General features: G+C 40.0%; 1 protein-coding gene across 1 annotated transcript in view; it reads right to left on the bottom strand.

Moving 5' to 3' along the window:
• Nucleotides 1-26,894, bottom strand: part of LOC106629417 (uncharacterized) — a 73,974-nt gene that overhangs the window by 20,121 nt on the left and 26,959 nt on the right. Inside the window, exons 26-56 of the mRNA XM_026793850.2 lie at nucleotides 26,506-26,661; nucleotides 25,122-25,255; nucleotides 24,854-25,012; nucleotides 24,101-24,281; nucleotides 23,426-23,637; nucleotides 22,734-22,922; nucleotides 21,718-21,857; nucleotides 20,191-20,353; nucleotides 19,982-20,068; nucleotides 19,353-19,487; nucleotides 18,840-18,959; nucleotides 18,098-18,315; nucleotides 16,262-16,455; nucleotides 14,848-15,150; nucleotides 13,932-14,161; nucleotides 12,772-12,933; nucleotides 12,482-12,559; nucleotides 11,773-12,123; nucleotides 10,877-11,233; nucleotides 9,539-9,889; nucleotides 8,928-9,059; nucleotides 8,102-8,251; nucleotides 7,529-7,645; nucleotides 6,700-6,873; nucleotides 5,794-6,001; nucleotides 4,597-4,763; nucleotides 3,117-3,229; nucleotides 2,185-2,266; nucleotides 1,859-1,996; nucleotides 1,037-1,199; nucleotides 238-359 (exon numbers count right to left, since the gene is read on the bottom strand). Of these exons, the coding sequence (XP_026649651.2) occupies nucleotides 238-359; nucleotides 1,037-1,199; nucleotides 1,859-1,996; nucleotides 2,185-2,266; nucleotides 3,117-3,229; nucleotides 4,597-4,763; nucleotides 5,794-6,001; nucleotides 6,700-6,873; nucleotides 7,529-7,645; nucleotides 8,102-8,251; nucleotides 8,928-9,059; nucleotides 9,539-9,889; nucleotides 10,877-11,233; nucleotides 11,773-12,123; nucleotides 12,482-12,559; nucleotides 12,772-12,933; nucleotides 13,932-14,161; nucleotides 14,848-15,150; nucleotides 16,262-16,455; nucleotides 18,098-18,315; nucleotides 18,840-18,959; nucleotides 19,353-19,487; nucleotides 19,982-20,068; nucleotides 20,191-20,353; nucleotides 21,718-21,857; nucleotides 22,734-22,922; nucleotides 23,426-23,637; nucleotides 24,101-24,281; nucleotides 24,854-25,012; nucleotides 25,122-25,255; nucleotides 26,506-26,661 (5,486 nt within the window). The remainder of the gene's footprint in view (nucleotides 1-237; nucleotides 360-1,036; nucleotides 1,200-1,858; nucleotides 1,997-2,184; nucleotides 2,267-3,116; nucleotides 3,230-4,596; nucleotides 4,764-5,793; nucleotides 6,002-6,699; nucleotides 6,874-7,528; nucleotides 7,646-8,101; nucleotides 8,252-8,927; nucleotides 9,060-9,538; nucleotides 9,890-10,876; nucleotides 11,234-11,772; nucleotides 12,124-12,481; nucleotides 12,560-12,771; nucleotides 12,934-13,931; nucleotides 14,162-14,847; nucleotides 15,151-16,261; nucleotides 16,456-18,097; nucleotides 18,316-18,839; nucleotides 18,960-19,352; nucleotides 19,488-19,981; nucleotides 20,069-20,190; nucleotides 20,354-21,717; nucleotides 21,858-22,733; nucleotides 22,923-23,425; nucleotides 23,638-24,100; nucleotides 24,282-24,853; nucleotides 25,013-25,121; nucleotides 25,256-26,505; nucleotides 26,662-26,894) is intronic.

The following is a 26,894-nucleotide window of genomic DNA, read 5'->3' as shown; positions in this document are numbered from 1 at the left end:
CTTCCTACAAGAATATCAGCTACTCAACTTTCACAGTCAGAACTTTTTATACATCCAGGAAGGGGGACAGTTTGCCTTATAGTCAAATTCCCTGGCTTGCTTAGTTCCTTTTTTAATTAAAAAGAAAAACAAACAAACAAACAAACAAAAAAACAACAAAAAAACACAAACAAACAAAAAAAAAAACAAACCAAGAAACAGTCTTGATACCCTCCTGACATTTATTTGCCACTGTACCTTGTCCTTTTCATTCCAAATGACAGTAAGGACATCCTGGTGACTGCGTGCTGAATGTTTCACATATAAGTTGGCCCAGGCATGCCGTGGAAAAGGGATGGAGAGAGGATGGACAAGTTCCACTACAAGGAAAACAAACAAGTAACATTTCCCACCAGGAATCATGACCCTTCCCAGGACATTTCCCACAGCAGCAGGACATCCCTTGGCTCCCAGGGAAACGTGGTCTCTGCCCACACACACTCCCCTACCCAGCAGCCACAAGGAATTCAGTGTGCTGGTGTCTGCTCAACACAAGGAGATGTGAGAGCAGAACCCTCTCTCTATTTACCAGCAGAACAGCAGGTACCTGCAATAACCAAAAGACTGACAGCTACACCCAGAGCAACTTCAGCAACAACAACCAGGGAAATAATCTGTGTGAAACTGAGATGGCCCTACACTGGAAGAGGAACAGTTTACAACACTCAAACAGGTAAGTGCAGTTAGCTTCTCTATTTTCACATCATAAAGTCTCAACATAAGGGATTAACACCTCGAGGTAGCAGCCAGTGTGACCAGTGCTCCCTTCAGCACCCAGCACTCAAGTTCTATGTTCCATATTCACAAAGCAGAAGGAGAATTGTGAAGTGGATGTTTTTAACAGCCAGACCCTATAAAGAATTTAAAGCAAATCAGACCTTAGAAGCCCTAAAGTGAAACCAGGATTGAAACCCTTTGGACATGCATTTTGAAATCAGATTTATGGAGTTTATTTATAGTCTGATTTGAACACTTGTAAAAGACTTGAGAAGCCTACCCTGAATGCCATGGCCTCCAGGCAGCTTTGGGAAGAGTCCAGTGTAAGTGCCTGTTAGCTTTAGCTCTTTGCCATCCCACAGGGCAATGTGCCTCAGCAGATGAGTTCTGTTGTCTTTTTGGTAAATTGTCATAAGCATAAGTTGTCTTGGAAGAATTTTTAACTAAAAATAAAAGAGGACAAACATTAAACCCCAAGTTCCCTGAGAAGGTAAAACCTGAGTGTAATTTTGGTACCCCAAAGTCCTGTGGGGTCTGTAGGAATGTGTTTGTAAAGGTCTAGTACTATGATACTCTAAGCCCACTGCTCTCATACGAGCAACTATTCATTTCTACTTGTCTTCATTTCTACAAAAGTTGTCTTTGCAAATAATGGAACATACATAAACAAGTGTGTATTCCCTTTACAACAGTCTTTGATTATTATTCAGTTTGATTTTCTTTTATCTCACAGAATAAACCATCAAGAGTCCTACTGTTACAAAATAAATCCAGCAGACAGCACAAACAACAATAGGTACTTGTGATGTCTTTTCTTATTTAGAGAAAGAGATGTGAGGTCCCTGCATTACAAAAACTGGGTCAGTTTGTAGCACATTATTTTTCTTATTTCCTATAAAACCTATATGAGTGCTCCATCTATAGGAGCAAACAAATATAAACTCAAACTAATCCACAATCAAATGTTTGTCATGCTACTGCAGAAATCAAGGGCAGAACACCTCACACAGCAGGAGCTGCATTTGTCCTTCCCTGCTTGGCAGCCACCCCCAGAGTGCCCTCCTGTCACAGCCTGCCTGTGCCAGCAGTGGGTGGTACCAACCTGGGCCATGGTCTGTGCCACCTCAATGGCATTGCTGTAGCTGCTTCCAGTCAAAGTTAGCTTTGCTGAAACGTTGAAATCCCGTTTTTCCATCCTGAGGTAGAGTTTGCCTTTTGCTTCACTCATATCATAATTTACCTTTTCAAGTTCCCATTAAATTAAAAAAAAAATACTGGAATTGTTAACATCTTTAAAAACAGGAACATCCTCAATAATAAAAAAATGTTAGAGATACTAGTACTAGAAATGAAGCAGCTTGACTCCTAACACATTAGACAAGTCTACTTTACAGTGATGTATGCCATGGATTACTTGCAGATAGTTACCTTAGAAGACAGTTGTGCTGCACAGGGGAAGTACTGTAGAAAGAAGGGATGAGTCTGGAGTGCTTTTATATTCAACTCTTCACTAAAGGGAAGAAATGTTCTCTTGTTCAACAATATTTTACAAAGTCCACTCTTGCTGGCAGCACAAGTTCATCTGAGTTAGCTCCAAGTCTGCCACAGCTTTTAGAGTTAAAATGGCAGCACCTGCCACTGAACACTTACCCAGCTCCCAGTTTTTGATACAGTCACACAAAATGAGCTGGACCAGAAATCATTTTGCCATACCAAATGCATCAGCTTTTTAAAAATGAGAAAGATATTTTGGAATCTAACTTCACAAGCACTGTCATGGTTTATAAACTTAGAATTTACAATTATTAAAGATTTTAACAGAACTTACAAGACTTTTCAGTGCCAAGGTCTTGCGCTAGAAACTTCAGAAATATCTGAAATACCCCAAGGCTAAAAATATCACACCTGTAAACACCCTTAAAGCCTAGAGTTTTGTGCAGATACAGCCATATTGACACCAACTTAGAAAATCAAGTCACCATAATTTTACAAGTTTTAACTATGCCAAAACAATTTAATAAGTTTAATTAATTTAATAAGATTTAAATATTTATGTCAAGTTAAGTTATACTTTTAAGTACTTGTCTGGTCCAGGCCTAGAGTTTTATGACTCTTTCACTGTCTGCCACGTGGATTCTGTGTAGGCAGGCAGAGACAGGTCCCAAGCTGTGAGGGGAAGAATCTGTCTGCAGCCCTTCAGAAACTCCCTGAGGTTTACAGAGTGTGTGGTGTGACTACTCACTTTACCCAAGTTTTGTTATCCATTTCACCAGTGATGTGGTGATGAATACATTAACTGTATTCCATGGAAATCAGTGACCTAATGACATTTTTTATAGTGCTCAGAATGACCCTTTTACCCTTGCTGGTCTTTTTTTCTGCTGATGGAAAAGGAGAAGTTTTTGTTTTGTTCATAGGTCAGCCTCAGAGCACCTTCAGTTTCATTTTCAGTCATGACTTCTTGAATTGTCATCTGTGGAGGGGGAAAATAAACAAATCACATGCCATAACTTCTACCAATCATTTCACCTCAACTGAGCACAATCTTTTGACTCCCTTAAAACCATCATCTTGACTGAAGTTTATCTCCCAGACAGGCCTTCTGGGTGCTTGCTAGATGGAAACCAAGAGCCTCATGAGAGGTTTTCCTTTTTCTTGTGTGTTTCCATAGCTACCCATTTGCATTATTGACAAATATTAGTGTTACTTTCCATGCACCCCTATCTGGTTTAAGTCTAAAGCTACTGGTTCTTGTTTATGTCTTCCACAATGTCATGTTTCATCTACCAGAAAGAAATTGTGCTTTTTTTTTAAAATAAACAGATCAGGCTCCACCAATTTTTTGCTCCAGGGCATTCCTCCCACAACTGCTGCATCATCTACAGCCTCATCCTGAAAATGCTAAAGAACCTCTGTGGGAGAGATGAGGGCCATTTCCCACATTTCAATAGCAACTCTGGCATTTGCCAAAGTCTGTGGGAACAGTAATTTCTGAAGTCCCCTGGTTATACTCATACCTTATAAATGAATAAGACACCTCAAGAATTACCACCTCAGCTTTTCTTTTTTTTCATTCAAACATTTAGAGGACAAAAGACATTTCACTAAATATTAACGGGGAAGAAGCAGGGAAAATACCTTATACCTTGCAATAAAAGGTTGGCAGTAAATATTCCCTTGAAACACTGATACTTAATGTGCAGGTTTAATATTGATCTAATCTTTATGTTCAGGAAAGTTGACTTTTACTCTTGCATCCTAGCTACATGTCCTGTTTTTTGAGGAGAAGGTGGTGGATCACTTGGAAGTGTCTTTCTGTGTACTCCCCTTCACAAGGGAAGGGGACATTTCAAGAAATGCTTCTTTCTCCCAAGGGATAAACAGACACAGCCTTTGTTGATCCTGTCAAGTAGTTTGGAATATAAATCTACCTCTGTTTATTCAACACTGAAGCATTTTAGATGTTTGTGCTACAAGTGGTTTAACCAAGGCAAGGAGTTCTCTAGGTATGAAGGACAGCTGTTTTCTACCAAAAGTTCTTTCTACTTTTGTGAGCCCTATCAGCTGCAAAGTGACAGTAAATACCTGTCCTCCTGAAATTATTAACCCTGGAAATGGGGATTTCAGGTACCTGACCAGGCTCCCTAGAAACTGACCACTAGCTTTGTACTTAGGTTAAATGAGGATTCAGATAAACTGGGCCAAGTCAGCTCTCAGCTGCACTTGTATATAAACCTGGAGTAATTTCACTGAGGCCACGGGAAGTGCTCTGGATTAATGCAAATGTAACTCAAGTGACAGCTTTCATCAAAGCACAGCAAAAGTTTAGAGGTGCATTACCTTAAAAAAGAAGGGAAGTCCCAGGTGATGGAGAAGTGATATTGAATGTTTCACCTCTGCCATGAACACAAATATACCAGAGAGTTCAAAGTCTGTGTCAACATCCACAGTCACAGTTATATCTTTCTCATCATACTGGATTTCACAGACAGTCTTGGCTTTGTTTTCTATATGAAGGGACAAAACAGTTCCAATTTGAGCAGCTGATTTTTGAGAAATTTCAGTACTGCCTGCATAAAATCAACCCAGACAGCTTTTAGCTTAATACATTAATACATCAAGACAAAGTCATCATTCAGGATTCCAAGAACTTCAGCCTGTGGTCGGAGGAGGGCAGAGTTTTTCTGGATGTCCTTGAACTTTGTCCTTACAAAGTCTTGTAGAAATAACAGAGCTTGTGTACCCACATCAGTGTTAAGTGGCAAGTTAGTTCCTGTCAGGAATGTGTTTGTGCAGCTAGAGCTGACTAACCCATACAGCCAACTGCATCCCTGGCCTGCAGCAGCCCCTCCCAGGGAAGAGCTCTGAGCTGTTCTCACCTCCAGGGACTCCTCTGCACCCAGCGACAGCAGCTCAACAATGCCCAAAGTGCATGACCTGAAGACCTTTCCCCACTGTCCTACAACTTCTCATTTTTGAAAAGGAAAATACAAGACTGCTAAAATATCAAAGTGAGATAAGAGATGTGAAACCCTGCAAATTCTTTAAGGTAAGACAAAACCCACAGAAATGGTGGGTTTGTGGTGGAAATCACATGGTGACTGTGGCTGTCCTGAGAACAACCTCTCCTCCTCTCCTGTTGCTTTGTTCTGAATGGGTGAAAGGATCTGATGCCACTCACACCAGTATTGCTTCAGTGCCTGCTAAGCTCAGTAATTCCTGCCCTTTGGTGCTCTCACAATTGTTAGTTTTCTTTAACATGAATAAATTCTCCTGGGGGCACTTAAAGTACCTGATCACAGTGTAAGAGAGATATGCAGATAGGATTTATGCCAGGGCAAGCTTTGAGGGTGGATTGGCTTCATTAATCACAGATGCAGTTTCAGAATGACAGGTTTACTTACAAACAAGATAAAGCCTCTTTTTAGGTACTACCAGCAAATCTTAGTCAGTCTGTAGCCTGTTGAAGGACCAGCTGAAACATCCTGATAGAGCTATTATAGAATAAAAACCCAGTCAGGAATGGCAGGTACCCACCTGATTTCTGTGCACTGAAAATCAAGTTGATTGCCTTAGGGTAGCCTGAAGCCTGGAGAACCTCACTGCTGTGCACACTCTGGCAGAACAGATCCACTTGGTGGCCAACATAACGGGAGTTTATGATGTATGTGAGTGATGTTTCTCCAGCTGCAATGTGCACATATCTCTCTTGAGTTGTGTTTCTCCCTTGAAAAACCACATCTATCTAAAAATGACATGTAAATATAAGTTCTCAAAACAATATTTATATAGTATTTAGTTTTAAGACAGAGCAAAATGGAAGTGAAAGAAAGCTCTGGCTAGTCTACACTTATGTCTACATTAATAAAATGTCTCTTGGTCTTTCATTAATCATCTTTCAAGTATGAAGCTCATTCAACTGAATGAATGTCAAGCCATGCCAGCCTCACTGATCTATGGCAAATTTTCATTCTGTTCTTTTTTATCCCACAAACACAACTTCCTTCTTGTAAAGGATACTTAATATACACCTAGTGACAATATTTACCAGACAGTGGGTACTCCAATACTTCTCTCAAAATAGCACCCAAAGAAACACTTCTTTCAGCATAAAATTCCCATTCAAGAGCACAGGAGCAATACTCCAGTCCCTGGTGCAATGTGCTCTAGCTGTCCTGTAGAGTTACAATATCAACAGTACCCACTCTACTACCACTGACCAGAATGGAAGAATCTTGTTGAGAAAGCAGTCAAGGAGAAACTTTCTATTTCAGTAGTTCAGGTTTTAGGCATCCACAGCTTGTAAATATGAGAAAATATCAGCTTCCATCCTGTGCCTTACAAAATAGGAGTTTTCATTCAAGCCATGAACTTGAATTACATCCTTATACAGGACAATAATTACAATTAAAAACAAACAAAACAACCAAACCCCAAAATGACCTGCAAAGATGATGGGACTCTGGCTTGTAGCAGCCATGGCAAAGAGTGATGGAAATTCCCTGTTATGTTGGTACTTTTTTCCAACTCCTGAATTTGTCCTTCAAGAACTGTCAGGTGAGCACCATAAAGAACTTTCAAACCAAAGCTCCTGGTAACTTTGAGGTTCAAGATAGCCTGTGTGCAACAAAAGTAAATTGTGAAAGGACAGAATTGTAAAAGTTAAAGCTCCTGCTGGTCAGGGTTCTTTCTTTGGTTGAGACAGTATAATCTCAAAGATATGTCAAAGATGCATCTTGTATCATTTTATAACACAACACAACATAGTTATAATTGTCCCTTTTATTTTGGAATTCAACCATTTAACATGTATTCTCAAGTATGGCCATGTTTTAATGCTATTCAGTTACATGGCTAATAAGTCTTGTGTTTATCAGATTAAAAAATATGCCAGGTAATGGCAATGGTAATAGCAATTTCAGAAGGAAAATACCAATTGGAAAGGAGCCAGTGAAATCCCAGCAGTGCTGTCCTCTGCCCTGTGTGTGCAGGGCACACTGCAGCTCTGTCAGACACACAGATCCAGTGCCCTCCTCTCACTCCACACTGGAGCAACCTCCAGCCCCAGGCCTGTGGAAAGTCCTGGTCCAAACTCTTCTCCCATGAGAACAAACTGAGCTTCAGGACTCCCCTCAAGAACAAAGGGAGCACCTGGACTCCCCCTCACCAAAACAGCAAACGGGTAAAGTCCCATCTACACCCACTGCCCTTTGCCATCTCACTTCCCCAGCTGGTGCCCCCCTCGTGCCATGGCTCCAGGTTCACAACCTACCTGCAACTCAATCCTGTCTTTTATTTGCAAAGTCTTCAATGTGTCTATGTTATGAGTAAGTTTGTAGTTAACAGACACAACATCCAACTTCTGGACAAAGTTCAGTTCTTCTGTAATCTGCTCAGTTGAAGTAAATATGACAAAAGTTAACTGTGGCACATCTCTGACATGGAGACTTCTCTGAATAACCATAATCATTGGACTAATTACACATTAGAATAAAATTATGAAAACTATGAAAATTTTATGGTGAAGAACTGTCTAATTTTTTTAGAAGTCACGGCTTTGTACTTTAAAAGGGAATATGCTGCACCAAGTGAGATTCTTGATAAGGAAGGTTTGAGATCATTTACAAATGAGAGTCAAGGATCATTGATGATGTCAAATTTGTTGCAAGGAGCAATTGCACAGAAGGACAAAAGGACTGGCTGAAAGATACTGCCTTCATTTAATGAAGGCCTTTAGAACTAACCCAGCCACAGCTAAGTATTGCATTTGCAACAATATTTACCAAATCAATTAACTCACTTCAACTTCTATTTCACATATTACTGATATGGAGAAGACACTTACTTGCTTGTTGTTCACACAGAAATTGATAAATCCTTTATAGAAGTCACTGGTTTTTTCTGATATCACATCAAGTAACATCCTCATGGGAATGCCAATGTCAGCAGCTCCTTGGATGTTATGGGTAAGCACTGCATCCAGCTCTTGTCTTTCCTGGTAACATTTCACAGCACAGAGCAAAGCACATGGAGAACCCAAAGACCACTGCAGTACAGAGCTCAAACGAGAAATCTGTCTATCCTGTCTATCCTACATTTAAGAGGAATTAAACTCCCACTATGTTGTTTCCCTATGGCACAGAAACATGCAGGAATTACCAGTTTTGGCAGGAAAGTGAAGCACCTGAGGAAACAGGTACTTGTGTTGCTCTCTGCTCTCTTGCTCTGATGATGAGAGAATCCCAACTTGTAATTGTCAACAGAAAAGCAAGAGATTCACAGCCTTCCCTGTGTTGCTGTCTAACTGAATAAACAGCAGTGTCTCCTTTAATCACTGCCTATTATTTTGCAGGATAAATCACAGTGATGTAAAGAACAGTAGAATACAAACAACAGAAAGTAAGAACATCCAACAGTAGAATACAAACAACAAAAATTTACACATAAAGAGCATAACAAGGAAATTATTCAGGAAGTGCCAGAGCCTATATCCTATTGTCCTATGCATCAGTTACTGCACATTGAAGGTGCCAGATTTTCAAAGATTTTATTATTTCAATTTTATTCTGGCATTTATTACTTTAGCTTGACTATTTGTTCCAAATAACATAGGTTAGAGTACATTACTGAGTAGTTTGTTCACACACTCCAACAGCCTGCAGGGTACTCACATCAGTGACTTTTAGTATAAAGAGTCCTCGGAATTTACTTTCATCAACAGTGATCAGTGTCTGTGAATCTAGGTTCATTTCATCCATCAAAAGATAGCCTGAGCCATCAATTTTCATTGGTGCTCCAAGATCCTGTAAAGGAAAGAACAAAGTTTTAAAAACCACCACTTTGGCACTTAACCACAAATACATTATAGCTCTGAAACTTAATTCATAATAGTAACTTTAATCACCTAGCTGTAAATCAAGTATATCAGGCAGCATAGGCACAGGATATTTCAGAAATCTTGAGAGACAACTTTGAATAATCATAATTTCTGAACAGAAAAACCCTTCAGAGTTCTCAATCATCTTTTAGAAAACACATCAGAGCTAGTACAAGGAAGTCCATTATCTGCAGGTACTGATTAACAGAAAATTTGGTGTATGCCATATGAAAATACAGTAAATGACTGGCTCCAGAAGTAAGATGCAACATTTAAAGAGAATGTTTTTATTATTTCTCTGCTACCTCTTTGAAGTACCTAGATTATTGTCTTTTGACTTTAGCATAGCATTATACCAGTTAGATGTATAAATTCAACATTAAAGGAGAAAATTCTTTTCCATACCTGAATTGTTTGGCATTTGTTTTCTATAAGCATTTTCCACTGCCGGTTCTTTTCAGGGTCAAAGTCCCCATTCATCTGAAGCTCACAGGCCCCCAGTTTCATTCCCACTCCAATGACATATCTGAAGTGTTTCCGTGCAGTGATGGACAGCTCATTTTCCCTTGGGATTTCCCTCAGCTGGGGGAGGTCATGCCTGAACTGAATTTCCAGAGCCAGCTTTGGCTTGCACTCTGCTCTCACTTCAAGCCGGGCAGTTTTGCCTCCTGTTTCCAGGACAGAGAGCAGCTCTGCCTGGCACTTGTCCTTCTGGATGGATCCTGTGAGCCGGGACTGAGTTGGGAAACTGAGATCCTAGCAAGATTTAAACAAAAAATCCTTTGGAATATACAAACTTTAAGACAAGTGTATATTATATGATACTCTATCAGAGACAAAACCTACAATCTCCAAGCTGCCATTTTTCTCCCCCTCAACAAGAAAGATGGTGATTTTTCCTGAATAAGACCTGATGATTTAAGGACTGTCCTGCAGAATTCACGACTTCTGCATCTTTACAAAGTTTTACATTTACAAAAACCATAAAATACATATTTCTTCAGATAGGCAAAGTTTACTAAACATTCTATGTTTCATCCAGACCACACCAATCTCAGTTTTCAAACAAATTAATGTACAAAAAATCATACGCCTAACAGACATTCATGCACCTGGTTGTAGAAGGTTTGTTTTTTATAATAATTAAACTTCCAGCTTGTCTTGTGCAACATCCCAAATGAAAGGTTTCTTCCCATTCTGTCAAAGGATTTCTACAAACACTGAAAATTCTACTATTTTTAATACTTTAAGGGATGTTCATTCCCTTCTCACTACAACTTTGCTGTCATTTTTATGTTGCCACTTTGTAGTTGAGGAAGTTACTCAGTTTGAGGATTTGAAAGCAAAATATAAATGCCTATGAACATCTAGGAAAAAACCCTGATTTTGCAATAGTCATTCTTTCCAACGTAGTCAGTGAGGCTAATTGGAAAAACCAAGGAAGTTCTCTTTTGATAGAAGGCTCACAGACCAGGGAATGTATTTCTGGCAGAGTTCAGGCTGATCTTGCTGTTCAGCCTTAGAGGGCAGTGTCGGCCTGCGAAGGCAGCGCTCAGCAAAGGCTGAACCGATCTCAGTCCCAGAGAGCACCTGGAGCGGGATGTGTGACACTGCCTTTGCCCAATGCTGGCACAGGGGTGCCTTCAGAGTGCCTTCCCAGCGCTCCAGCAGTGCCACATTGGCTAAAACCCACAGCGCCTTCATTGGATCCCCAAACTCTCTTTAAAACCCTCCCAGAGCTACCTGCAGAAGTTGGCATTCTGTTTCTGTTTCCAGTGTCCAGTCAGCTTTATTCTGAATGCAGAGGTCCCCTCTAGCCCTCAGTCTGCATCTGCCAGCCTGCAGCAGGAAAATGCCCTCTGTGGTGGAGTCTGTGGCTGCAGAGAACAGGACTGAGTTTTCAAAAGGCAGCCCAAGCTGGCTGAGCCAGGGAAACGAATGCCTGAGCATCCCTTGGAGTGTGTATTCATGCTGGCAGGAGGTGTCTATCTGCACATCCACTGCTCTGCCATCACACTGCAGCTTCATTAACAAGCCCACGTTGCAGATGTTCTGTTGAAATGAGCCCCCCAAGACTGCAGCACGAGGCAATCCCATCCTCTGCAACAGAAAAGATTACACAATTTAAAACACACAAAGCAAAGCAACTGTCTTCGCATTTGTTCCTAATTCATGAGAAAGCATTTCTTCTTTCTGAAACAATCTGTGTTTGGAAAGGACCATACAAGACAGCTTGATTCAGAGAGAAATCAGAAATTTCTCTGTGAAAAACCTGAAAAAATCTACATGGGGGGGAGAGGGGAAAGAAGAATAAATCCTCAAATAATCTTTTCATAACTAATGCAGAAGGAAAAAATCTTAACCTCCACAATTCCACACTGAAAGGACATGCTTTTCACTAGATTTTAGGACAAAAGTTAATAAACTATTATTAAGCAACATTTTTATGGCAACACCCAACATTGTATTACTCCAAATTACCACTTCCCCCTGCAAATGCTCTGACTCATTGCTCTGTAAGAACTTTAATGACCAAATTTGGCCTATCCATAAATGTATCAGGAGACAGTTTTCTGTGAGTCAGTGATCTGAAATACACAGACTGGAAGGGCATGCAGAAAACAACAATCTGGGCTTACCTCTAGACTGACACACTTGTTTCTAAAAGCAAGTACCCATCCTGTCTCATTGCCTGCCAGGCTCACTTCCCCATCAGCTTCCAAAGTGCAAGGCCCGAGGACAATACCAAGGATGCCCTTGTACTTGTCACTTCTCATGGCTGACACCTTCAGTTGGTTCTCTCTGGCAATTCCCAGAGAATGAAGTGAAGGCAAAGAATGCTGGAAGTCGATTTCTAAATGAGGATGGGTGTTACTGGTGGCATAGAGTTGTAGGCAGGCAAATACGTCATGAAAAGAAATGTGTCCAAAGAGGATGAGAGTAAAGTTGCTGGTAAATATTGACCCATTCAGTGAAACTCTTGCTGGAGTCTGAAAAATTACAGAAAACTGTGGTCAAGTTTGCTTTCCTGTCAGGTCACATACTGTTTTTAAAAGCTCATATTACTAGAGAGAACTGTTCCCTACACCACTTTGTATTCATCCTACATAATTATAAATGCTGAAACAAATGGAGAGATGGACTCAAATCTTTATTTTGGAGTTCCATAATAGAAACAACAGGAAGAAAACCCAAACCAATTATTAATGAAAATATTTGAAAGTGCACACAAAACTTCCAGGAAGCTCAAATCCATTTCTAAGTGTCTGATACTTTCAGTACTTATTCCCTCCACAGTAGATAAGACACTGTGCTGTTGAGAGCAAAGTTTATAAATGAAGCAAGTACCTCAAAATGATGGAATGCAATTGCACCATTGCAAAGGCCAGAAAGTTGTTTGTTAGCAGATTCTCCACTGCAAGCAACCTGTTGATGTTGTCAACAAAGCACATTCAGAAAATTAAGAAAAGCAGGTAGAACTAAAATTCAAAGGAGCAAGTTACAAAGCTACTTTAAGGATCAAATGGATGAAGGCACCAAAACATAGATTAAAAGTTAGAGTTCTGTTTCCAAAAGATAAACAGTTGAGTGTTTAGTGCACTAAATACATTAAAATAAATGGCATGATTTCTGCAAACCTCTAGTACACGTGGAACAATGTCCATCAGTCCTCCCACATCATGGTGAAGTGAAAGAGAAATTTCTATAGCAGTGTCAGTGGTTTTCTTCTCTATTTCAATCCTGAGCTGCTCTGTCTCCACTGTGGTTGTTATCCCTGCAGCAATCTTTCTGGAGAAATTCTATGCACAGAAGAAAGCAAATCATGGAAAAAAACAACAACTGGGAAAGGCAGAGTGTGTTGCACTGTGCTTAAACATCACAGCCTGTGTCAGGAAGGCAGCACTGGTAAAATAAAAGTGCAAATTCATCAAGGCAGCCTCATTTCAAATAGAGACTGTAGTGTTATGCCAGACCTTCTAAATGCAGTGTATCAATAATTCCTTCTGGCTCCAAAACATACTGAGAGCATTCAGTACCCTGAAGGATTTGAGCCCTCAGGCACAAACAATTAAAGCACTGGAACTATTAAAAAGCAAGGCAGAGGAACTGTTCAGAATTCTTTGCACACCTCTGTGTCTCACCCTACCACAGAGGTTGAAGCCACCCAAATATAACATGTGAGTGACTTGAGCCTTGCAGTGGATGTCTGAGATAGCAAAGTATTTGAACTCTTCTTTTATGAAAAGATAATCTGCAATACAATAGAGCTGTAACATTCACAGATCTATAGCAGAAATGCAGATGCAGAGAAGAGTGGCCAAGCAACACCATGCCAGGAACCATGGTCCATAATGCTTCTGGGGGTAGAAATTTCCAAAGGGAAAGCCATGCTAAACACTGCTCTGATCTTTAGCAACCATCCAAAGGATGACACCAGGACCAGTTAAATTCAGTACCAGAGGCAAGATTTAGGCCTGGTGGTCCACTTCCCATTTATAGGGGAAAGATAAAATTGGACAAGACGTATGTTCATATGCAGCAAAGCATTTCACTTAAATGAGAACTGAATGGAGCATCTCATTTAGTCTAGGTTCATCTCCAGGAGCTCAGATGACAGGTCCACAGTATGACAAGGAGGCAGACAACACCTTTCTTTCACTCAGTAATTTAGTACATCTCAAAAAAAGAGCAGCTTCTAAAATAAAAATATAGATTGCATAGGAAAAGCCTAGAGTTATTATATATACACAAATGGTCCTGCCAGAAATTAAACTTTCACAGGCAGAACTCTTCTTACCTCATAATAGCCAGCAGCTTCTAAAACAAAAGGGATCCCATGTTCCTTGATCTTTGAGATGTTGTGCTTTAAGCTCACAGACAGCTGGGATGTTGGAGGCTCTGTGGCCACTCTGTGCCCCTCAAACACAGCAAGCATCCTGTCACTGCCACTCTGCAGGGCTATGGCAATGCTGTGGTTTCCTGTGCCATGCTCACATGTGGCAGTAAGAATGCCATCCAAAGGCAACCCTATTGACAGGGAAGGAAGTAAAATCAACACAGCACTTCTGGGTTGTCATTACAGACTACAAAGATGTATTACAGATCAAAAGAAGCCTTCTGTAATTTTTCATAAGAAAACACACACCTTTATATAAAGTGTGATCACTTTACTGATATTTATAGAAGGACATTACCTACCAGGTGAAAATCATATTAAAAAGGGACTGCTAAATTAAAATGTGGCAGGTACTTTGGAAATCAAGAACTTTCCTTCTTTTGATAAAGGATATTTACCAATTGGTACTGTGTCCAACTCCAGTAGTCAGCTGTCAGAAAAATTCAGAAAATATTTATTCTGTCCAAAGGAACCCATGAAAATTACTGATAACTCCAGTTCATGAAAATCCACAGCTTTGCTTAGGAAACCACACTTGGCATAAAACTACACTTGGAGGAACTGGTTAGCTTAGATGCTGTGCAAGAACACAGATGTACAGGAAAGAAATAATTTACTCTGAAATATTTCAAAATTCTTTGAACTATTTCTGTGACAATTTAATTTTCTCAACAATATCCAAAAGAATGCTGCTAAGTCTAGAACACATTTTGTTCTGGTGGGGAACAAACACAACTCATCTGTTTCCACTGATCAGAAGTCATTTAGATAAATTCACTGTATTAGAACACACCATCAAGTCAGATTTTGTTCCTACCTGCATCTTTTAAAAAGTCAACATTATGTGTGAAAGTCCCACTGACTCTGCTGTGCCCATGATCCATGATATTGAAAAAATCTACAGAAAGATCCTTCTCATCCACCTGGAAGCTAGCTAGCCCCCTTTTCTTCTCTTTACTCAGTTCCAGGTGTCCTTTCAGTCTTGCCTCCCCTGGGATTGCCTGACTGCCATTCTGAACCATGGCAACAGTGAGATTGTGCACAGTGGTATTCCCAAACACGTTCCTGTTCCTGACTTGCAGTCCGTACAGTCTTTGGTTGACCATCACATTGATGTTACCTGTAACAGGCAGAAATTATTACTGTGGAGAGAGAGATTCTTGGGACAGAAATAGTCACAGTTTTAGAAATAATGTATAAATTAACCATTACTTTAATACCAGGAGGAAGTAGAAAAATTTCCATTTATTACACTAGATAAGTTTGCCTAATCTAGAGAGCAAAGCAGTTCAGTGTTGAGGGTTTTTCTACTAGTGAGTGTCTGTGTTTAAAATAAATTACATTATAATATTTCTGGCAGCTGTTCCTTTTTATTCACCAAGCTTTGTGTGCCCTTAGGCCCTGTACTATACTGCACTCCCTCTGAAGGAAAATTTACAGATGGATTGTGACCTAGTACTTGTGTAATTGCAGGCTAATATTCCCTCCAGAGCTCTGCAGTGACCTACTCCACCCATGGGGCCATTCAAAGGAGTGGGACTCTCAAGTCAGCCCCCACATTTCAGAAGAGGAAAGAGGTCACCCACTATTTCCTTTAATCCATGAAAACATGAAAAATCCAAACTATGTTACTGAATCCAAACTATTTTCACTGAAAAATAGTCTCAACCCAATGACCCAGGGTTGATTTTGCATGCTAAGTACTCTGTTCTGCATTATACAGAATCACAGAATGGTTCAGGATAGAGAGACCTTGAAGTCCATCTTGTTCCAACCCCACTGCCCCAGGTTGTCCAAAGCCTGTCCAGCCTGGCCTTGAACACTTCCAGGGATGGGGCATCCACAGCTTCTCGGGGCAATTTGTTCCATTGCCTGATCACCCACACAAGAATTTCTTCCTAATATCCAATCTAAACCTGCCTTCTGTGAGTCTGAAGACTTGTCCAAAGTGCTTCTCCAGCTCTCTTGGAGCCCCTTTAGGTACTGGAGGGGCTCTGAGGTCTCCCTGGAGTCTTTTCTTCTCCAGGCTGACAACCCCAGCTCTCCCAGCCTGGCTGCAGAGCAGAGGGGCTCCAGCCCTCTGATATCTCTGTGGTACACAGGTACACATTGCTCTTCTGTTGGGGGCCCCAGAGCTGAGTACATTCTGCAGCCCAGGAAGGATTCCATTACAATTAAGCAGTGTCCTTAGATAGCTGCAGGTTAGAACAAAACACAAAGGAACACAGTACCATCATGAATGTTGTTTTTGCACTTCAGTAATCCATCCAGAGAAAGGAGATGAGGTATGGCCTTTAATCCAGTAAAAGTGTGTTGCACTCTTCCATTCAGGGACAAAACAAAACCAACTTTCTGCTCCTTGGCTCCCATGAAATCCACTTGAAGCCTATTTTCATTAAGCTTCAAGTCAGAAGACAACAGAAGTCTAAAAAGACAGACATAAAATTGCCAGTAAGATACTTTTATGGTTGATTCAGGATTGTCAAGACAGCCCTCCTCACTCAAAGCAGGATCAATGAGAGCAGGGTGCTCAGGAGTGTGTGTGGTCAGGTTTGGAGTATCTCCAAGGATGGAGACCCCACAGACTCTCTGGACACTCGTTCCAGTGCTGTGACTCAGGCCATCAGATGCCTTGCAGTCAGCACACACGATTCACCACATGTTTATAAATCCCTCAGTAAAGCTTCCCACATTGGCAGACTAATTTTTCTTTAAATTTCTTGAAAGCTTTTGTTATGGGTCCTAATAAAAGAAAGAGCTGGGCAGACTTTGAGTTGGTAATGAAGCTTCTCTGTCACAATATGAAATATCTCTTTGGTGCTGATTTAAAAGCAGCATTTGAGAACCCAGTTTAAAAAAATAATTTTAAGTGTCACCAGCATTTGAGTTTGGTAAATGAACCAACAATATTTCTTTGCATCTTGACCCTGAATTGAATGGTGTTGGAGAAACATGGCACAGCTTTTTAAGGAAACCTGCTGGAGCAACAAAAAGTTCCATTTTCAGTGTTAAGTATAAGATTGAGACACAATTTTCACATGGCCTTCAACAAAATACCCACTAAACTGTCTGACTTTCTAGACTCAAGTATACTACACAAAATACCTAAAAGTGAGGCAATCACTCCAGTTTTCATAGTGTTACACATCCCTCCTAGAAACTGGAACCCTGTTGGAAGACTGATGACAAGTAAAACCTCAGTGAAAATCCACTCCATGGGAAGAACAAAACTACACAGTTCAGAGAAGTAAGATTGATTCCATCACTCAGTAACTGAAGTCTGTACAGATTGCATCCTTTTAGCTGTTCTCCAGAAACATTTAACAGTTTATTTTTGTTTGTATTCTCCCTGTAAAACAAACTCTAAACAAACTGTCATTCCAAAAATTTTAAGTGCTCTGTTTTCTTTCCTGTGAACTGCAATAAATTGCTCTCTTATGGCTTACCCTGGTATTTAAACAAATTAATGCCCTTTTGGAAACCCAGAACTGCAAGCATACTACAGAACCACGTGAAATACCCTTCTTGGAATATTTTATCTATTTTTAGTATTACTAGTAAATCTAATGTGCTTCATCTAAATTGTAGTAACTCCTGATTTCTTTAACTCTTATTTTCTCATTCTCCTTATCCCATCCAATGAGTAAACACTGGGACCTCGGCAGAAGTTCTAAAATTCTTCATTGCATACTTTTGTATTTGTGACATTTGAAAAATCAGCTGAAACTTGGAGAGTCAAATTGCTATTTCCCATCTCTGCCACCTGAGAGCTTTCTCCAATACTTTAAAAACCTTATAATAAACACTGGGAAGTGCCCTTTTCCACTGGCATAACTTGTACTATCTGTTCACTCAAAGTTCTCTATACAAAGTCCTTCAAAAGCATCTGGAACACATTAACACACCTTATACCAACTTATGAAACATGAGCAGAAGTATTTCAATAATAGGGATAACACAGGAACTGGCATTTACTCAGTGGCCTTGCTGCAGCCATAGGAAAGTAATTACATTTAAATTTGCATTCCAGAACGTTCCTCAATTAACCAACATTCTGATTTCTCTACCTTGATGGAAATATCTTGCTCATGAGCTGGAACTGTACTGATTCTGGATTTGTCAGGACTGTTTGATGGAGAAAAGCCCTCAGTTCAACAATTCTGGCATTCCTCCTCTTTTCATTGTTCATATCAACCTCCAGCATCAGCATTTCCCTTCCATTGGAATGCAGGTGAAGGGAGCCATTGACATTGTTCTCACCATAACTCTTCAGGGCTGCCTGGGCCTGCACAGAGAAAAAGGAGAGCAGGACATTAAGGATCCCAGATTATCATACACATACTGAAACATCAGCCTGAGCAATGAGACTGCAGACAAGTTGGGAGTGGACAAAAGCAGAGAGGGGAGCAAAGGGGGAAAGGAGCTTTTAGCTCTCATCTTTGTTTCTCATAATCCAACTAATTTTATTTGGCAATAAATTAAATTAATATTGCCCAAGTTGAGCCTGTTTTGTCTATGAAGGTAATGGGTAAGTGATCTCCCTGTCTTTATCCCAACCCTGTCACAACAAAATATGAGCTACATTCAATTTTAAGTACATTTTAATTAGACATTAAGAGTTTTCTGAATTTCAGCCAAATCACAAACCAACTATTCCAACCCCAAGTAGCTATCTAGCCAGAACAAAATCTAAGCATCAAAAGTTAACTGTTTCCCTAACAATTTACACCTCTTCACTATAGTCATTGAGTGTACAAACTGCAAAAGCTTCAAGTTGAAGCAACAAGACTGTAATGACCAGGGACTGACCTGTGAAGACGTGTTCTTGTTGATGATGACTTTTACACTCACACCACAGTCCAAGTGTTCCAGTTTAGTCTGCCTGGAGAACAGGTCCCCACTTAGGGCCATTGCTTGTGGAAACTCAAGCTATTTGACAAGGTAAAATATCAGAATAGAACATTGCATTCCTCCCAATTGCCTCATCTGACTTAATGTCTCAACTTCTAGCACAAAGTGGGTGATGTACATAAGCAAATGTGCATATCAAGTTTTACCAGTTATATCCCAAGATACTGAAAAATATATTGAAAGCAGTAAAAAAAGCATGAAAAAAAGGACAATGTGTGCCTTACAAAGTATTACTGACACAAACAATTTATTCATAAGTGAACCTGCTGAGATACCTACAGTTATTTGTCAGGGCCAGGACTTGATTGGATTAGGACATTTACCAGCAACAAACAATTATAATTCTAAAGACAACACAGTAAAACAGTCAGCAAGACATAAAAAATACCAAAAATTAAACCCACCCAGTACCTGGAACGAGTGTGTCACATCCATGTGTAAAAGATGTCTGAAATCTGCCTCACTGGATTTGTCCTGATACCTCCCTAGAAAACTGAGAACATCTTCCTTGTTCACCTTTAAGACAGTCTCAAGCTCATGCTTCACCTGTGTAAGAGTGGGAGTAAGCAAAGTGCACTGAGCATTAACCCTGTGTATTATGAAAGGTCAGAGAAGTCATCCCTACACATCATGAAAAATGAAGGTTTCAAGCTATTACATTTTGGCTCAGAATGAAAAACAAGAGAATAAGGAAAAATAGCTTAAAAAATACATTTGGTAAGAAAGATGAATACACACAGCTAGATAAGGGTGAGAACCCTGAATCCCTTCTATCCCAGTACTTGTTTTATTGATAACATTCATGCATAATAACATTCTAAAAATAATATTTGAAGTATTCTTATCATGGATTACTACACAACATATTATTATACAAAATTAAGGAGGTACCAAGGACATAATCACCCTCTGAAAATTTTGGTTGCAGCAACTCTGTGGTGAGAAACTAAAGACCTATAGCAAGTGAGGTCTGAAAAGACAAAGTGTAAATAAACAGATAATTAATGTCTCCTAGCTAATCTAATGGGAAATTTACTCACATTTTGATGACTTAGAGTTAAAATGCACATTTCAACATCTTTGGGAAACATGCTGTAGTTATAAGGATGAGTTAAGCCAGCACAAATCTAAAAAGAAGTTTGAGAAAAAATGCAAGGACCATAAGGAAAATGGCATTTTTCTCCAGTAAACCACTCATTTACAAGCTGCTTTGGTATATCAGACTAAAGGAAGTTTTTGGATAACTCACATAGGGGTTTTCAGGTTGGTAACCAAGTATGAGAGTCTGAACTGTTTCCTCCACTCCATTTATCAAAACTTTTGTTTCCATGAAATAGTGCTTTTGCTTTTTGTCAACAGTAAATGTCTCCTGCAGAAAGAAGCTCTGCAGAAAAGGCACTTTAAAAGGATGCCTGGAAAAAACCCAAGAAATAAACAAAGTGTAAAAGCTCTTAATAGACAACTACAAAAAGAAATCATGCAGAGTTCAATTTGAACTCCAAAGTTATCTGCTACCACCAGGGTGTCAGGTATAGAAGCAAAACACATGGGACTGGACATTTAGGAAACTACAGAGCATAATGACAACTTTATACAAACTCCACACACTAGCCTGAATTTTTGATAGAGTTTCCATCCTGGATTTGGTAAATGCATGGGAGAGGGTTCTGCTCTCAAGTTCTGACATGCACAACCAGCACATACACCTTCTACACCTGCATGGCCAAGACTTCATTTCAAATAGGGAGTGTCCAAAAGCTCCTGGCAGGTTTGAAAATTTCACCTATCCACATTCTATGCTTTATGCAGAAACAGTATCTACATGCCAAGAATCCTGTGCAACAAAAGTTCAGCACTGCACAGCTCTAGGAGTAGTTTACTTCAGTGTAATGGTTTATGGACTTGATTAAATATTTCTGCACATTTACTTAGTCAGACCTCTTGGAAGCATGCACAAACCCTTATAAGCAGACGCTGGACTGCCTTTACTCATGTTAGAATACCTGGAACAGCTCTTCATTTACATATTTTTCTACTGAAAAGCCACCTCCCAGTGTTTTAGTTATCTCTAAGCTGCACAGTGGCTCCTAAGGCAGCACTCCTGTGCACTCCTGTTGATGCTGCTGTGCCTTAAGAAAGCTGAGATGTCCCCAGAAGTGATCCAGATGTTTCTAATCTGAGCACACATTTTTAATAAGGCCTTCAGGCTGCGTTTTAGTAATGGATAATGAAGAGAGAAATTTCAGGGACAGCCGGCATGTAGGAGAAGTGTACTCATTCTCATCAGAAAATGGAAATATATTCCAAAACCTAAACAAGATCATTTGTTACATGTTCTAAGAGGATACCTCTGGCTTTAGAATGACTATATAATGCCTAAGGACTAGGAAAAAGGCACAGAGAATCAGATCTGGATTTTGGAACTTCTCACCACACACAAGTTTGGACGCACCATAAATCCTGCTGTTTTCAGGAAAGGAGGCTATCTGCCTGGCTGAGCTGCCAGCAAACATGCCACAGCACACATGGGCTGTTGCCTGTAACAGGCCTGTTCATTGTCATTTCAACAAAGAGGCCAAAACCTAATGGATGCAAAAAATCAACCTATGAAGCTGCTGTACTTGAGCAAGTTCAGGGAACCAGATGGGACAAAGAACAGACTCTGTGCATGTGCCACTCTCACTTTGTAAAGCCCAGAACATTTCCTAAGAGCATCAAGATGCACATTAAATTTAGGCCAAAACATTCTTAAAAGATAGAGATAAGAATACTAAACCTGAAATGGAGGGTTGCACGTTTTTGATAGAGCATCTTCTCCTTCCTCAGCTCCTTTATCTGACCTTCACACTGCAGTACAACAGGCTGACTTTTATAATCTCTCCATACAATCTTCACAGAAAAGTTTGTCTTCTTAGGCTGCACTCAGATCATGAGGCCAGAACAGGAAAGGGCAATTGCATCAGATTTACTGCATTCATATTCAGGAACCTCAATATGGAAACCATGTTGTTCAACAGGATGCAGCAAGGCTGTCACTTCACAGACAAACCATTTCTGCTGCAGTTTAAGTCCAGATCTCCATTAATCTCTCAGAGGATTAAAAGTGCCATCAGTAGAAAACTGACTCCAGCAGAAGACAAATGCCCATTAATGTATCACTTGAGTGGCACCTACTTGAACACAGGCAAGCTCTGGTACATAAAAAACCAAACTGGATTTTCAAAGCATGGAAAAAGCATTTTCAAAGCTATGTTTAGAAAAACACTTTTTAAGACTTCCTTCAAGGTGTGAGTGGACCAAAGTAACTGATCAAAGAACTTCTTTTGAGGAGAAACTGCTGATTATCCTTCCTGTGCCACAGACATCAACAAAGCAAAAATTATTTTAAGACTAGAAGGGATGTAGAGATTAAAATAGCCTATAAACCTGGGATGTTACCATGCTCACTAACAGACAAGAGATTCTGATTCTCCAGGACAGCAAAATCTTCTACACCTCTCATACATCTTCATCAAGTTGAGAGTAACCACATCTCCAGCTCTCTTTCTAGTCACACTGTCTCTCTTCACCCTCTCTCCCTGACTGACTGGGCTCTCTAATAGGTGAGAAGTACCCCAGACCATGCCACACAAGTTTTTGTTTTCTTTTTGAACCTAGATTTACACTGCAGCCTGTCAAAAGAGACAGAAATAAATGCATTACTGGAAGGGTTTAAGTTTCAACACTAGCAATAACATCTTTCAGGAAGAGAGTGCTGAGTCAAAAAAAATTGCTTTTGTTTCTCTTTCTCACCGTTGGCAGATTCTGATAGCTGGCTGTGAAGTTAAATTCCTGTTTTGTACTCTTTATCTTAAAGCAGAGAAGTTTGGCTCGTTCATTATTCTCCAAATGAATCTCATTCTTCACGAGCTGATTCCACAGAGAGACCATTTCACTATAGCTATGCAGAACATTCCTCCCAAGATGATTAACTGTGGATGCCTGAAAAACAAAGACATTAGTCTGGCTGAGCCAGGACAGACAGCATTCCATTGTGCAGCAGCACAGCACAGAGGTGACAGAATGATCACTTACAAGAACTATTAGAAATGTGTGCCATCTTTTCCATTATCAAAATACCCAAAATTACCAGACAGAGTTCAAAGTTTATTTTATCTCCTCCAAACAAGAGAGAGACAAAAAGCTAAATAGTTGATGAACACTTTTTTCTCATTCAAGAATGTTTCTCACATTTCTCCATGACTGTGCCTGAGGCAGTAGTGACCTAAGGAGGAAAAGCTGATAAAGGAACATCCTAATCATAAACATAAGTCAAATTGCATAGTGACAGAAGTCTACCACATTGCCTAATGAACAGCAACTATGATTAAATTAGTTTTAAATCTCTATGCATATCACAGTCTAAAATAAATGAGGAGGAAGCTTAGAAACCACAGAGTCCTGTCCCCAAAGCCATACACCCTGCAAAGCACCATGTCACCCACCTGCAGGTATGTGGTAGCTGGTGTGTAAATGTGAACTTTTCCTTCCTTCTCATTGCCTTGGTCTTTATAGAATAGTTCCAGTACAAGGTCTTTAATGGAGAGAGCCCTTGCAGCTGTCAGCTGGGATGTCAGTAAATAAGCAGAATGCTGAGGCTGGTGCAGTTTGTGAGCTGTGTACAGGTAGAGCCATGGGGTGTCTATACTGAACCCACCTGCAAGGGACATACATTAAAGCTGACACAAACATGAGATTTCAGACTACCTGGATTCTAAGTCCACATCAAGGCTGATAAGATCCAGGGGTTCCAGAATGAAGCTAAAATGCTACTATCAAACTTTTCTCTTCCAATTGCTAAAATCTCTGGGTTGGATATAATCAAACTAATGTCCTTCACTTGTGTAAATGGAACTGCTGGAAGAGGCCAGCCAGGCTGTGATAGGTTGGAGATTTTGAAAACTCAGCTGGACAAAGCCACAACAGATGTGATCTATTGCTAGAAACAGCCCTGACTGGAGCAGGAAGCTGGGCTGGACAATCTCCAGGGTCTCTCTCTCTTCCAACAAACATCTTTATCATTCTGTTGCACTCACGCAAAACTGCTCACAAAAACCTGGCAGCAGCTTCCAATGCCTGCTTTTCTAATCACAGACTGGAAATGGTTTGTGGTACTTCACCTTCCCACTTCTTCAGGCCATTTCTGGATGCATCCTTCCACTGCAGCCCAGCCACAAATGGCACATGGTCATTATACTGCACCTCAAAGTTGGTGCTGCTCTGCAAATACACCTGAGAGGTGTGCAAGTGCTGCAGCTGGATTCTATAATTCATCTGTTTTTCCAGGACTTGCATGGTAAACTGGAAAAGAAGTGAAGCAACTTTAAATAAAAACAAGATCCCATTCTCAGGGCTGTGTAAGTTACACACACAGAAGCAGGAAGGTCACAGATTCTGCCTTTGCACATTTGCCATTCACTCTATAGATTTTCATGCATGTTCACCAGTTATAGACTGAAGTTTCTTTAATATGCATTAGTTACAACTACAGGAGAGTCAAAAATAAAAATGCTGTAATATTCTGAGTTGTTATAACCTGTGCCCTCCTTCCACATTGTGTCACCAAAGCAGCTTTCATAAATCTCTACAATCATTTTATATGAGTTAATAATGCAAAAACCTCAGAGCAAATTACACCCCAACTTTTCCAGTATTTGCAAAATTTATCTTCTAGCAAATGTCAGAGATTCAGTGTCTCTGAGCTAAGACCTCACCAAGCTCAAAATTATTAGGTCTGGGTACTTGCCTTATATTATTAGTACACATCATACTTTTTAAAAAAAAGGTTGTAATAAAAAAAATAAAAAATTTATTATTAGTCTGTCTGTTAAATATTTGAAGTGAAGGTCTTACTTTTCAACCATCACTATTACCTCCATGAAATAGCTGACCACAGATGAACTGGAACTGTTCTTAAAGGCTTGGCTGATCAGCACTTTCTTCTTGTTGTTTATTTCATCCCAATGTTTCCCATAGTTCACTTCCATCTGGGAGGAAATCCAAGATGCAGTCACTTCATGTTTCAGGTGAACCTACAGAAGAGGGCATTGCCTTTTTGCTGTGATCTCTGGCTGCTGTTGAGAGCCCTGAGTACAGGTGCCACAGGGGTGCCCAGCACAGAGTGCCTGGCCCAGCACCCACCTGGTGGCTGTAGGAGGGAGCCTGCCCACAGTGAAGCTCATGGCCCAGCTCCAGGCTGTAGGAGCCCCGGGCACCCGTCTCCACCTGAGCTTTCTGCTGCGTGTGGCACTCGTGGCAAGGGGTTTTTGCCTCTCCTGCTCAAGTTAAATCACAGTTACTTATTCAAGTAAATCAGAATTAATCTTTCAAAATGTTTATATAAATATATATAAATCTGGCACTGGCTTCAAGAGTTCTACTTTTCAGAACATCAAAGTGAGGTTTGTTTATTTTTACAACTATTTCCTTGTTGATTTATCCTATAAATGCACAAACTTCATTATTTAAACAGAATTTTACCTGGTTGAAGTAAAAGACCTACAAACTAATCACGATCAAGCTTGACAGCTTTCTTGGTATCACAAAATGTCTGATGATTTTCTGTTACCACCTAGCTCCCAACACCACGACATTACATGACATTTCATTTTTAAAAAAAAATCCAAAAAACTTCCAGCCTTTCTGGACATTGAGAAGAAAATTACAATACTGAATTTGAAGCTCCAACTAATAACTAGGAATACTTTTAAAAACTAAAAATCCAGTACTTCAGCACAGAAGTATTTGCTGAACACTTCAGGTGGAATAGCTGTCAAACCAGGTTTGAACTGAAGTGTAACTATGCTCCAAGTATCTAACTGCACAATTTCATAGCTACAGCCAGGCATCTTAAGGTAGTGTTTAAGTGTTCAGGTAGTGTTTAAGTTAAGGTAGCGTTTAAGTGTTCAGGTATGTTTTCTTTGCTGTTTATAAAATGCTGTGATCAGCATGCCATTTTTTAGCAAAATTATGGGGCTATGTCTGTGTAGGTTTAAGAAAACTTTATTATTCATATTGCTACGTACTCTCTGAAGGTGCAACAGAATTAGCATAAACAATCCCCCTGTAACATTTAGCATGATTAGCTACTACAAGCATTCAATACTTTGATATAACTGCACTGATGTTCACCTGCTTTGTCCCACCAAATTAACACAATTCCTATATTGCAACCAGGGGAGCAAAGCCAGGCTGCTTCCTAGAAACCACCCCTCATATTATTGAGTGCATGCATGCAATCATCTGAAAACACTAATTAATTAGGAGCAATTCTCATTGAAAAAGTGATTTTTAATCTAATGATGGATATGCTTATGAAAAGCCCGTTAAAAAAAAATTGGTTTTATTTGCAGACTCAAAGAGTAAAGTATATCCAACTGAAACAGAAACTTTCCAAGTTCCAAGTTTCAGATCACAGTTTAAAAATTAACTGAAATGTTTCTACTGTGCTCTAAACACAGAGGCAAATCTTGTAGGAAAAATGAGCAATACAGAATACTTTTACTTTCCCTGTTTTTCAGTGTACCTAGGAGTCCATATTTAATCTGCAGACCATGAGACCACAATCCCTCACGCTGTTGGAGAAGAGCAATGGCATGAACTCCAAGAACACCTGGCAGGTGGGTCTCCCCTTCCAATGAGTATTGTCTCTGCTTACCATCAACCTTTTTCTCCAGAAGTCCTATATAGAAAGAAGAGAAATGATTATGCAGTGATAGAACTTGAAGTTACTTCAGCTAGTTAAAGGAATACTACAGTGGGGAAACCAAAAGGGCATTCAGTCTCTCCACCATTACGAACTCCCTGTGTAGTGAACAGATTGAAAGACAGAGCTGGATGTTCAGAAAGTGTCTTTCTTCATCTCCACAGACAGCCTGCAGACCACACTTCTCACAACCTGCTTCAAGCTTATTG

This window comes from Zonotrichia albicollis, chromosome 16, assembly GCF_047830755.1.
Source record: "Zonotrichia albicollis isolate bZonAlb1 chromosome 16, bZonAlb1.hap1, whole genome shotgun sequence".
Classification (NCBI taxonomy): domain Eukaryota; kingdom Metazoa; phylum Chordata; class Aves; order Passeriformes; family Passerellidae; genus Zonotrichia; species Zonotrichia albicollis.
Note: the sequence above shows the minus strand (reverse complement) of the source record. Positions and strands in the feature narration are given on the sequence as shown.